General features: G+C 41.6%; 1 protein-coding gene across 11 annotated transcripts in view; it reads left to right on the forward strand.

The window, feature by feature from the left end:
- Window positions 1–13,000, forward strand: part of ubr5 (ubiquitin protein ligase E3 component n-recognin 5) — a 31,910-nt gene that overhangs the window by 6,676 nt on the left and 12,234 nt on the right. For 10 of the 11 annotated variants that reach the window (XM_020091144.2, XM_020091145.2, XM_020091146.2 and 7 more), the window contains exons 6-33: window positions 25–304; window positions 456–615; window positions 1,868–2,017; window positions 2,782–2,993; window positions 3,138–3,254; window positions 3,356–3,466; window positions 3,655–3,809; window positions 4,503–4,620; window positions 4,759–4,943; window positions 6,319–6,428; window positions 6,787–6,899; window positions 7,013–7,159; window positions 7,290–7,401; window positions 7,552–7,706; window positions 7,801–7,998; window positions 8,249–8,459; window positions 8,766–8,892; window positions 9,108–9,259; window positions 9,558–9,653; window positions 9,944–10,067; window positions 10,210–10,307; window positions 10,755–10,912; window positions 11,245–11,336; window positions 11,464–11,610; window positions 11,716–11,834; window positions 12,038–12,164; window positions 12,448–12,577; window positions 12,727–12,887. In XM_020091144.2, the coding sequence (XP_019946703.1) occupies window positions 25–304; window positions 456–615; window positions 1,868–2,017; window positions 2,782–2,993; window positions 3,138–3,254; window positions 3,356–3,466; window positions 3,655–3,809; window positions 4,503–4,620; window positions 4,759–4,943; window positions 6,319–6,428; window positions 6,787–6,899; window positions 7,013–7,159; window positions 7,290–7,401; window positions 7,552–7,706; window positions 7,801–7,998; window positions 8,249–8,459; window positions 8,766–8,892; window positions 9,108–9,259; window positions 9,558–9,653; window positions 9,944–10,067; window positions 10,210–10,307; window positions 10,755–10,912; window positions 11,245–11,336; window positions 11,464–11,610; window positions 11,716–11,834; window positions 12,038–12,164; window positions 12,448–12,577; window positions 12,727–12,887 (4,065 nt within the window). The remainder of the gene's footprint in view (window positions 1–24; window positions 305–455; window positions 616–1,867; window positions 2,018–2,781; window positions 2,994–3,137; window positions 3,255–3,355; window positions 3,467–3,654; window positions 3,810–4,502; window positions 4,621–4,758; window positions 4,944–6,318; window positions 6,429–6,786; window positions 6,900–7,012; window positions 7,160–7,289; window positions 7,402–7,551; window positions 7,707–7,800; window positions 7,999–8,248; window positions 8,460–8,765; window positions 8,893–9,107; window positions 9,260–9,557; window positions 9,654–9,943; window positions 10,068–10,209; window positions 10,308–10,754; window positions 10,913–11,244; window positions 11,337–11,463; window positions 11,611–11,715; window positions 11,835–12,037; window positions 12,165–12,447; window positions 12,578–12,726; window positions 12,888–13,000) is intronic. The other variant, XM_069536659.1, reaches the window with a different exon arrangement.

A 13,000-nucleotide genomic window follows, 5' to 3' on the forward strand; every position in this document is an offset into this window, starting at 1 on the left:
ATGGCCTTGCACTGTATGTAACAGGAGTCGCTGGAGCTCTGGTGTAAATGGAGGCAGTGGAGGAGGTGGAAGTGGCGGTGGAGCAGGGGGTGGTGGGGCAGGAGGTGGAAGCAGTGGAGGAGGAGGGGGCGGAGGAGCAGGCGGAGGTGGAGGCACATCGGGCAGGTCGTCAACAGCGGCTCGAGATTCCCGCCGACAGACCAGAGTGATCCGTACGGGAAGGGACCGTGGCTCGGGCCTTCTGGGCAGTCAGCCACAGCCAGTTATACCAGCTTCTGTCATCCCTGAAGAGCTTATTACTCAGGTATAGAATTCTCACATGAATGTGACTATTTTTTTATCACCTTTGTCTTTTGAAATTAATTGTACAATTACACATTTACTCACCAATATGTTACCATAAATTAGTATAAGTAAAATATGTTAAACATTTTGCCCTCGCCACTTTTCTCCAGGCCCAAGTAGTCCTTCAGGGGAAGTCCAGAAGTGTGATCATTAGGGAGCTCCAGAGGACCAACCTGGATGTCAACCTTGCTGTCAACAACCTGCTGAGTCGGGATGATGAGGATGGAGACGATGGAGATGACACGGCCAGCGAGTCCTACCTCCCTGGAGGTTTGTTAAAAAAACAAACAAAAAGATCATTGTATGGACATTGAGAAGTAAAACCTAAGTTTAAACTTGAACCAGGTCAGAGATGTCAGCTGACTAGGTGTTCCTTCACGTTCACACTGCTTGTAGATTGTGGCCACAGGTTTCCTAGGCCACCGTTGAATTCAGTTTGAATGATGTATTCTGGATGCTCTTGGGTGCATTCAGTGCTGTGCTTAGTGCTAACCACTTGTGATTCAATCACTCAGGACGAATGTTGGTACCAGGTCTGAATTGGGTCAATGGGAAAATGTCTGTGTGTTATTCAAAATATTTCCTTATCTTTATAGTTGTTACAAGGGAAGTCACGATAACCGATACTTCGGCACCAAGTCGATGCCAAAATTCCTTCAAACGTCATGGTACTTCTTTTTTGAAAGTACCATAGGTAGCGCACAATACAGACCTGAGACACATTTTTAAACAGAGCAACAGAGATGATCGGACACACACGTGCATGCTCCTCTAGATGGGAGAGAGGTTCTTGCCGCAGATTGTGATGCAATGCAGTGTTTTAACTTCATTGTTGCAGAAATAGCGATGCCAGGAACATGGATGTGAGTACAGTGGGTTATGTGGACATTGGTTCAGCGTGTGGGTGATTTGAGAGGAACAGAGGAGCAGAATCACTTGTTGACTAGAACCTGCTAAAAAAAATTCTAAAAGAAGCACTGATAACTTCATAAATATGTTTTAAAGGTCTGTCACTACTACTCTAGTAACCTACTGCTTGCACTTGCCTTGCAATTGAGTATATAGGTGTGTGTTTATTAGTACATTGCGTATGCAGCCTCTAGTTTTCTTACAGTTATTGAGCTATACCTGATAACTGAAATGTCATAATTTTCCCACATGCCACTGCTGTATTTTATAATGATAATAGTCTGTCTTTTTATGAATTACTTGAATGCTACATAGCCACTGTTGTTTTTTGTGTGTTCAAATATTTTTTATAAAGCAGTGTGTGTTGAAGTAAATGGGATTTATTGTTTTGTTTTCGTTTTTTTGCTATGGTCTCGAAATGGGTATCGAGAATTGTGGAAATTTCATGGTATCTGTATCGACTACATAAATGCTTGGTATTGTGACCTCCCTAGTTGTTTCAATAGTATTGACTTTAATGTAATACATTATTTAAAAAATATCAAAAATGTATCTAGGATTTATTTTTTTTATATTCTGAAACCTAACATCATATTGTCTTTGTTCTATGCAGAAGACCTGATGTCCTTGTTGGATGCAGACATTCACTCTGCCCATCCCAGCGTGATTATTGATGCTGATGCCATGTTCTCTGAGGACATAAGCTACTTTGGCTACCCCTCTTTTAGACGTTCCTCGCTGTCTCGCCTGGGATCATCCAGAGGTAACTCAACAACTCACCCCTGTCTAAGAGAAGGAAGGGTGTTAAGAGAGGCTTTGGTGCCTGCACTGGTGATGGCTTTTATTTATAGGGACGTGGCTTCAATGGATTTAAACATATACACAACACACAAGTTGGTAAATCAAGGCTTTTTTTATTAATATTTTTCTGTAGCTGGTTTGTAAAGAAATGGCTGTGCTTGAAGATTTGCTGAAACAGAATTTCTCTTACAAGCAAGATAAACAGAGTTTTTCGAGGTTAAAATGTATTTTTGAGGTTTCATGCAAAATTTGTTTAAAGCAATTGTTTTAGCTGTATTGTTGGGGTGATATTCTCTTCAGTCTGGTCAGCTGGATTTTGTGATAGATGTTACAGGCTATAAATGTTTGGTGTTGTATGGTGCATGGGTGTAGTACATACTGTGAGCTCTCTGAGAAAGGCCCGCTAGGCCCACCTGTCTTAACAGGGACCCTTTTAGGCAGTCTACTCTAAAAACCTACTTAGCCCGTTTTAGCCTACATGCTTGCTTTCTTTCTCTCTATCCACTTCCTCTTCTACTTCGCATTTAACATATGAGCGTGCAAACTGACTCACTCACAAGTATAATTTAGACTCCCACTCAATCTTCAGTATTGCAATTTTGATTTGCATTACAGTAATTCTAAAGACTCTTATCTCTCTCTACATATTCTTAAAACTATGTTGACGGGTCTTTCCCAGAGAGTGGCTTACTTCTATCCCACTGGTGTGACCTTATTGCATACCAGTTCTCCTTCTTCCCTTAGAGCGTGACTCAGAGCTGTTGCGTGAGCGTGAGTCTGTATTGAGGTTACGCGAGCGCCGATGGCTGGACGGGGCCTCGTTCGACACGGAGCGAGGCTCCACCAGCCGCGAGGGCGAGCCCAGCCTGGACAAGAAGAGCATCCCAGTCCAGAGTCCTGTCTCCCTGGGAGAGGAGCTCCAGTGGTGGCCTGACAAGGTAGGAGGCACACAAACAGAGCTCTTGATTAATTGTTTCATTTCAAAAACAGTAATACACAACCTTCACTGTGACATTTCAATTGGAGATTGGAATTAAAATAATTTATTACACATTCATTAAGATCTCAAATTTCCTTTCCAGGATGGTGTGAAGTTTGTGAGCATTGGAGCCATGTTCACGGAGATGGTGGCTGTCAGCTCGAAAGGAGAGCTTTATCAGTGGAAGTGGAGCGAACCTGAACCCTACAGGAATGCACAGGTGGTGAATTCAACCCATGAGTGTATAACTAAACTATAAACTTGCAGCTTAACCTATTTTATTGTAGCATATCTAAAACATTACTTAATGTCTGCCTTCAGAATCCTTCCATTCATCATCCACGTGCATCATTTCTGGGTGTGGCCAATGAGAAGATAACTTTATTGTCTGCCAATAGCATCAGAGCCACTGTAGCTACTGAGACAAACAAGGTAGAGTATGATGGCTCCTTGGCATAAGAATTTGCCTGTGTTCTGCTTTGTTATTGCAGTTTTTAATCACATGATCATGTAAGTTGTCATTGAGTAAATTCCTGTTTCTATAGTTGATATACTTAATAACATCACAAAAATGTATTAAATAAATTGCTCATTAATTCATGTTTGTATTTGGGGTGTAGGTTGCAACCTGGGTGGACGACACACTAAGCACAGTGGCCTCTAAGCTGGAGCACAGTGCTCAGGCTTTCCCTGAGCTGCAGGGAGAACGCATGGTGTCACTGCACTGCTGTGCACTATACACGTGTGCACAGCTGGAGAATAGCCTCTATTGGTGGTGAGAAGAAACGGTTACATGTAGCAGCACATATGTAGCAGTTTAACAATGTAATTGTGTTGTTGAGGTGCTAATGTTATTGAAACAAATAAGTATATATATCCATTAAAGGCACACAATTGAATTTGTGTAGTAATCAGTGATAGAGATCTTTCTGTGGTCAGTTTTTGTAGTTATGATTCTGTTATTAAAAACACACACCATATTAATACCCAACTGTAAGCATCCCCTGAAAATGTTTTCATAGACATGTTCCAATAAGAAGACTCTGCTATAGTAACCATTTTTTCTTTCTGTCTTCTGCTAAAATACACATGTAGTGAAGGAATCTTCCTTGAGACCAGACATTTAGCATTTAATTTAATTGATCCTTTATTTAACTGGGACGATCCCACTGAGGTACAATATATAGGTAGTCCTGGCCAACATTGCCAGCAATGGGACGAAAAAATTAATATGCAATACAAGCAGGGATGATAAGACACATAAAACATACTAAAACACACACAGAAACATAGAGGAAAAATAAATAATAAAAAAAGAACACAATAAAAGATTAGCTATCTCTGAAAACAGAGCAGATCAAAGTGGGTGTCAATTTCAGTATGAGAAATCATTCAATTGAAGTAATTTCAGGGGAAGGTAAACATTTCAGTGATGTTCTGCCACTAAACTGCTTGCATTTGTCTGCAGGGGTGTTGTGCCTTTTAGTCAACGGAAGAAAATGCTTGAAAAGGCCAGAGCCAAGAACAAAAAGCCAAAGTCCAGTGCTGGCATCTCCTCAATACCCAACATCACCGTGGGAACACAGGTAAGATGCAATTTTAGATTTTACTGCACATTAATGATTTTTTTCTATATTTGTCTTAAGACTTATGACTCATGTAAGTTGTGCAGTTGGTGTAAGAAATGTTTTTGCTACTATTAAATGCACCTTTTCCTTTCTTAGGTGTGCTTGAGGAATAACCCCCTCTACCATGCCGGTGCAGTGGCCTTTTCTGTCAGTGCTGGGATCCCAAAAGTGGGTGTCCTTTTGGAGTCTGTGTGGAACATGAACGACAGCTGCAGGTTCCAGCTGCGCTCACCAGAGAGCCTCAAGAACATGGAGAAGACCACTAAGACACAAGAAATCAAGTCAGTGTAATTTTATCTTGCAAAAATTTTTTTGATATTAATCATATTCCATTATTCCACGTCAGCGAACATTTTACCACAAGACAGGCAACAAAGGAGAAACCTGGCTCGAGGCTTATGAACACACATCATTTCATTCACCACCTCATTATTTACTGAAGCTCAAGTATGTTTTATTACAAGGTTCTCGAGGCTATTGAAGAGTTTCACAGGAAGTTTTGTCTTGTCATTGGAAGGTTGTAGAGTTCCTCTTAGGTTTAGAAGAGGTTTTAAGAGGTTGTTGTGGTGAGTGATGAGCATCTAGAGTTGCTTTCAGAACTCAGCATTGAATACAGCACAGAAGCTTATTAGGGGTGGGTAAACCCCTTTCAATCCCGAATCAGAGGACTCTGTGACTACTAGAGGGGTGCATCTTCAATAGCTTCATGATGTGTGCTTTTAAAAGGTATTTGAGACTGTTACTTTTATCACAAGTGTGCTATACTTTACAAAATAAGGTTTTAAATTTAAAAATCTGATTACAACTCTCAGTCTTTAGGCTTTACTGTATCAGGGTGTCCCCGCCAGGCCCCCATTGGCAGCATCAACGTGCATTACTCCACTTGCTCCTCTCCTCTTTTCGAATCACTTGCACATAGAGCAGATTTTTATATAAGCCTGCTGAATTATTATTTATGTTCCTGGATAAACAGAGTGTTGCTTCTTCTGCAACAATGAAGTAAAAAAAAAAAATACTGCGTTGTGTGATAATTTGTGGGAAATACTTCTCTCCTGTCTGCAGCCTGTTTGCACTGATAACTGATAACCACATGTATTTAGTTATTAATTGAAAGTGTTGGATGATGAATCCGGATCTTTCCGGTCACTTTAACCCTGATATCCTGGCTGTGCGCGTCTTGTCTGTAGCAGATGAATGTGCACAGGGTTTAAATTTGTGTATCATAAACTCTAAAGCGAATCGGCAAACAGGTTCAGGTCCTATCATTTCTGAACGTGTAAAGTGAGTGCAGGTCAGTGGGAGAATGAAGGAAGGACACTCAGACAGGAGACTGACACGGTTAAAGACGACCGGACCTTTAATGCGTGTCTGTCCTGATTCAGTTTATAATTTATGCTGTGGTTATAATTATGCAGTGGCGGGACATCGCTAAAATATGTAACATAGCGGAAAACTTGAATTGATTATGTTCTTTCTCCGCATCTTGATGCAGACGTGGAGGACTCTGCATCAAGATGCATCTCAGAATTGAGAAATGTTCCCACCTCTAAAGCTAATGATGGACCACATCACTAATGTACTTTCCTTGTATTTGTTCACCATTTGTAGATATCATGAATCCAATAGTAAAATCTCTCGATCTGTCTGTCCCTATAGGACTGAAAGCAAGCCAGAGCTGGTGAAGACAGAGATGGGTCCTCCTCCCTCCCCAGCGTCTACCTGCAGTGATACCTCTTCTATTGCTAGCAGTGCCTCACTGCCCTACAGTATGTCATATTCCCTCTTGCTATCTCTCCCGCTTAACCTCTAGCTCTCTCTCTATCTCCCAGGCACAGAACCAATTCCCTCTACACTCTGTGCTCTCATTAGTCCTTTGACTTTGAAACAGATGGTGCACAGACTTTTATCAGCTTCTCCCTCCATTTTCCTGTGAAGGAAGTAAGGCCATCTCTCAGAATATTGGATGGCTTTTTACTTGTCATATGAACCATACAGCTAGCTGGAAGTGTTAATATTTTATTTTCTTTAGTGCGCACTGAAGTGATTATCACTGGGTCAGGAGTTATTTAATACAATCTAATCAGGAGTATAATTATAATTCCATATCTGCTTTATTGCCTGCAGAGCGAAGGCGTTCTACTCCTGCACCCAAAGAGGAGGAGAAGGTGAATGAGGAGCAGTGGCCTCTCAGAGAGGTGGTATTTGTGGAGGATGTTAAAAATGTCCCAGTGGGAAAGGTGAGTGCACTGAAATTTGGATTAGAATAAGATTAATTATCCCTTCTGTATGTACTTTTTGTGTCATGACTTGTCAGTTTCACAACTTGCTGCCTTCATTTCTTCTGTCTTAGGTACTTAAAGTGGATGGTGCATATGTTGCTGTCAAATTTCCGGGGACATCAAGCAGCATGAGCAACCAGAGTACTGCTGCTCCCACTGACTCAGACCCATCATCACTGTTGCAGGACTGTAGACTCCTCAGAATAGATGAGCTGCAGGTACAGTTGTCGATTCATCTCACTGCTTGGAGTTCAGTTTCTGGAGTGTGTTTCTGTGTAGGGCTGAAGGTCTGTCCCCCTGACTGTGATATTCATTGAGTTCTTGTCTCCTTTATTCTGTTCCTGACAGGTGGTCAAAACCGGTGGGACTCCTAAAGTTCCCGATTGTTTTCAGCGCACACCTAAAAAACTCTGTATCCCAGAAAAGGCGGAGATTCTAGCTGTGAATGTTGACTCCAAAGGTGGGTCTTTGCATGTGTTCCTCTATCTTAGCATTTCCTTATTTTGAATCTATATTTGTTTAATGTCTATGATTCTCTCTAGATTTTAATTTAAGTATGGACTATTATGAATGGACTATTCTAACCCTTAAACATCTCTCCACCCTGCAGGAGTTCACGCAGTGCTGAAAACCGGTAACTGGGTAAGGTACTGTATCTTTGACTTAGCCACAGGCAAAGCTGAGCAGGAGAATAACTTCCCTACTAGTAACCTGGCCTTCTTGGGGCAGAGTGAGCGCAATGTGGCCATCTTTACTGCAGGACAGGTAAGATGACCTCCTATATTGTTAACATTTTGTTGCAGATAAGCCTGATATTTTTTAGACCTAATTTATTTTTTTATTTTTTTATTTTCTCTAGGAGTCTCCTATCATCCTCCGAGATGGAAATGGCACAATCTACCCTATGGCCAAGGACTGCATGGGTGGAATACGAGATCCTGATTGGCTTGACCTGCCACCTATAAACAGCCTGGGAATGGGGGTGCACTCTCTGGCCAATCTACCCTCGAACTCCACCATTAAAAAGAAAGCTGCTATTATTATCATGGCTGTCGAGGTAAAAATTAATTTCATGAAAAGCACAGTTTGTGTTTTGGGATATTTTATGGCCTTGAAATGGAATGTTTCTCCTCAGCTCCACAATTTCCTCACAAAATCTGGCCACCAGTTTTATTGATACTGATACATTACCATGTGTCGTTGAATGTGTCTAAAATACGTACAAATGTAATGCTCTGTCAAAGTAAAACATCAACCACATCTAACATCTAATGAGTAAACACTCAGTCATCTTGTTTCTCTTTCAGAAACAGACGCTGATGCAGCATGTGCTGCGTTGTGACTATGAAGCGTGTCGACAGTACCTGGTGAACCTTGAGCAGGCATTCCTGTTGGATCAGGGCAACCAGGCTCTCGGAGCACTTCTGGGTCATCGCTGTGATGGAAACCGCAACATTCTACATGCTGCTGTCTCTGTCTGCTTCCCTGTTAGTAATAAGGAGACCAAAGAGGAGGAAGGTAAGGTGGTCTATTAGTCAGTCAGTAGTAAATATTAGGGACTATCTTATTTCAGTAATGACATGACTATAATTTTTTCATTTAGACATACTTGCATTTTATATAATTTTGTCATTTTTAAGACAGAGATTCAATTGCATCGGACTCCATTTAGCTGGTTACATTAACATTTTTTCCTAATGTATCTCTGTTTTAGACTTTATAGTCTTTTTAGAAAATGTAAGACACACACATTTCCAGCTTGGAGGCTGCACGACTCGCCTGAGTCCATTTTGAGTGCTTAGTATCTGTACTGTTTCATTTCAGAAGCTGAAAGGTCGGAGAGAAACACATTTGCAGAGCGCCTGTCTGCTGTGGAGGCGATTGCCAATGCCATTTCTGTGGTTTCAAGCAACAGCTCTGGAAATAGGACTGGCTCCTCCAGCAGCAGAGGGTAAATAACCAGCTCCAGTGATTTTGTTTTATTTTGCCTAATAGTTTGCACATAAAACTACAATACTAATTTAATGCACATGTTCATGCTCCCTGAAAAGAAAGACAGCTCTTTGCTTTTTTAGTTTCATTGAACAGGTTCTCCAGTCATATCAAAATCCAAACATTGCCCATTTAGATTTCAGTGCATTGTTTTACTTTGTGTGTCACTTCCAGTCTTCGTCTGAGGGAGATGATGCGACGGTCTTTAAGAGCAGCTGGTCTTGGCCGCCATGAGTCTGGCCCGTCATCCAGTGACCACCAGGACCCTGTGTCACCACCCATTGCCCCACCAAGCTGGGTCCCTGACCCCCCACCCATGGACCCTGGTCAGTGCATCTTAATAAGGGTCTTACACTGGCAAATAGAGCTGCAAGTCCATCAAATTTTGAGCCATTTTGTGATTTGGTCCAGGAGGTACCAACCGTGTAGGAACCTGTGACTGATTGGCACCGGATTTTCGGTACCCAACTGCAGCTACAGAGCTGGATAATACTTTTTGATTTCATCTTCCCAACAGTTCTTGTTGAAATCGACCTACAACAACCAATTAGTGAATTTGCTGTGTTTTGTCTCTTGGTCAGAGGCATCTCTAACATCACTCTTTTATTAATATGTTGTGAACAGATGGGGACATTGACTTCATTCTAGCACCAGCTGTGGGTTCACTCACCACTGCTTCCACTGGGACCAGTCAGGGACCCAGCACCTCCACCATACCAGGTAACAACATCTTCACTGTAGGTGATGAGTGAGGACGAGAGGATATTTTTACTGGTTGTAACAGGAATTTGGGTTGTGGGTAGCACATTGTTACATCTCAGATCATCCTTCAAAATCAGCTGACTTAATTAATGTGATGCTGTTAAACATATGCTGATGATTTAAAGAAAAAGTAGGTGGTGTTTATTGTCGTAGGGTTGATAAATTGCTGCTTCACCAGCTGTCTTAGGCACTCAGTCATTGATGAAACCAGCTTGGCATCTAATGGATTGTGTTCTCCATATAAACAGGGCCATCCACTGAACCATCTGTGGTTGAATCTAAAGACAGGAAGGCCAACGCCCACCTTATCCTAAAGCTGATGTGTGACAGTGTTGTTCTGAGGCCACACCTACGGGAGCTGCTTTCTGCAAAGTAAGAGTCCTTTTTAATGTATAATAATTTAATACTCTGCATTTTATTGTACATTAGGTTGACCTGATTTATTAGTTATTGTTATTTCCCTATATATCCTTTCAAAGTGCTCATGCACATTTTTGTTGATGTTGCTTGACAGGGATGCCAGAGGAATGACTCCATTTATGCTGGCTGTCAGTGGGAGAGCCTACCCGGCTGCCATCACTGTTTTGGAGGCTGCTCAGAAAATGGCAAAGGGTAAGTTAATAGTGTAGATTTCAGCGCGCTGCTGTACGCAGGATTGCCATTAACCCATTAAGAACAGGTGATGTCATCGTTTTCAAGACATGTGAAAAGGTAGATGATGGCGGATTTAACGAGAGAAGGGATATTGAAACAGATTACAGCAGTGTTCCATTAACGAAAGCAACAATGAAGAAGCCTAAAAATATTGCGTTATTTGTTTTATCGCCCAGCCCTACCCCTAGGGTTTCAGGGGGTGGTTTTCAAACAACGCTTAAGTCATAGAGTGATACAGGTGATTCTGTACCTTAGTTGTTAATGGGTAGGAAAGGTGGAGGTTATTTGTGAGTTATTTGAATTCAGACCTATTTTTGCTTATTTGCTTACAATAGCTAACTTTCACGTTATAACTGGAATTCCTCTGTTTCTATGTTTTGCTGCTGTTCTTTGCCTTGAGCGCAGTGGGTGACCCAGGCATTACAGAGAAGGAAGATGCAGACTCTGTGTTCATGGAAATGATTTGCCCTTCTGGGACCAATCCAGATGACTCGCCACTGTATGTTCTTTGCTGCAATGACACCTGCAGTTTCACTTGGACTGGAGCTGAGCACATAAACCAGGTCAGCCCTGCAGGATTAAACTGAAGTTTAGACATAAAACACTTTGTTCGAGCACCACTCGGTACCACGGGTCAATTAGGGATGGGATTTTCATTTCTAATGTTAAGAGAGGCAGTTGCCCAAAAGACAATCAAGTGGACCTTAAAACAGAAGATGGAGAGATGTAGCTTTTTGGCACAATGTGAATAGAGCAGAAAAATATTGCCTGCACCAAAGTAGAGAGCACACGTGTCACACACATCAAGCCTCACTCATTTTGAAGAAAATGTATTTATGAATCTATTCAATGTTTAAAAATCACATGAGAGTTGACACACTGACTTTGTATTTAGGATATCTTTGAGTGTCGCACCTGTGGTTTGCTGGAGTCCCTCTGCTGCTGTACTGAGTGTGCTAGGGTGTGTCACAAAGGACATGACTGCAAGTAAGTCCTAGTTTTGTGCATTACCTTTTTTAGTCTCTGTGAGGGTTTCAGTCTTTCTTACTTTTCATTACCTGCATTTAAAGTAGGTCACATTTCTAATCATAAATTTGCCTCTGTTATTTCCCAGGCTGAAGAGGACCTCTCCCACAGCATACTGTGACTGTTGGGAGAAATGTAAGTGTAAAACACTGATTGCTGGCCAGAAAGCTGCTCGACTTGACCTGCTGTACAGGCTACTCACAGCCACTAACCTGGTCACAACACCCAACAGCAGGTATAACCGCTCTTCTTTCTTTTGTGCTTAGTGAGCATTTAAAACAAATATTTTTAGGAATAGGAGAATCCTATATTTCTGACTGATTTTTGTTTCCATCTACAGGGGAGAGCATATATTGCTGTTCCTGGTGCAGACTGTTGCCAGGCAGAGTGTGGAGCACTGTCAATATAGACCACCACGCATCAGAGAAGACAGGAATCGCAAGGCTGCTAATGCAGAGGGTAGGTTCACCATCATTCTGTTTTTTTATGAACTTCAACCATCAGTACTGACAAATACTGTGTACATTTTTAAACATGAATTTTTCATATCTCATTTTCTATCTTCTTACAGCATTGAGTGTGGTCAATCAATGTTTTAAAAAAAAAGATCTCCAGAGGGCACCCAGTGTATGAAAACATGCTTCTTCTTTCCTCTCTTTTAGACTCTGATATGCCAGACCATGATCTAGAACCTCCCCGCTTTGCTCAGCTGGCTCTGGAGAGGGTTCTGCAGGACTGGAATGCCCTCAAGTCTATGATCATGTTTGGTTCTCAGGAGAATAAAGACCCGTGAGTATAGCAGCAAACAGCACCCCCAGCATTCAGATGTGGTTGTAATAAGAGCTTGAAAGACTGTGATTAGTTTGTGGTGCTCAAAGAAATGAAAAATGATCCACTGAAACAAAACAGGAATGTATCTTTCCAGAAACAGTTTCCCAGTTATTTGACTTTTTACACAGATGTGGGCAGCTTTTTTGCTGCTTTATTATTAACTTCATAAACCAGGCAATATACACAAAGTTTAGTTCCCAGTCATTTCATATCATATTTTGACTGTATTGCTCTTTTATAGACTTAGTGCCAGCAGCAGAATTGCTCACCTCCTGCCTGAAGAGCAAGTCTACTTGAACCAACAGAGTGGCACCATTCGCCTTGACTGTTTCACCCACTGCCTCATTGTCAAGTGTGCCCCTGACATCACTGTAAGTCCAGTTAGTCCTTTTTGACTAATACTTAATGAGTCCACCTGAATATTATTTCTTTATTATTATTAATATGTGTTTTCTTCATGTGTTATCACCCCTACACTGTATTTTGGTTATCAATGGTTGTTTTTCTTCTCTCGTATTAGTTCATAGACACCTTACTGGGAACTCTGGTGAAGGAGCTGCAGAACAAGTACACTCCTGGCCGAAGAGAGGAGGCAGTCAGTGTCACCAGGAGGTTCCTTCGCTCTGTAGCCCGGGTGTTTGTTATCCTCAGTGTGGAGATGGCTTCCTCCAAGAAGAAAAAGTAAGATTAAGATTTTCATCTCACAAGTTTTAGGCAAAGGCTCTATGAGATATCATTGACCTTATACATACAATGAGCCTGCATATTTTGGCATCATCTTTTGAATTGTAAGA

This window comes from Paralichthys olivaceus, chromosome 13, assembly GCF_024713975.1.
Source record: "Paralichthys olivaceus isolate ysfri-2021 chromosome 13, ASM2471397v2, whole genome shotgun sequence".
NCBI classification, from domain to species: Eukaryota; Metazoa; Chordata; class Actinopteri; order Pleuronectiformes; family Paralichthyidae; genus Paralichthys; species Paralichthys olivaceus.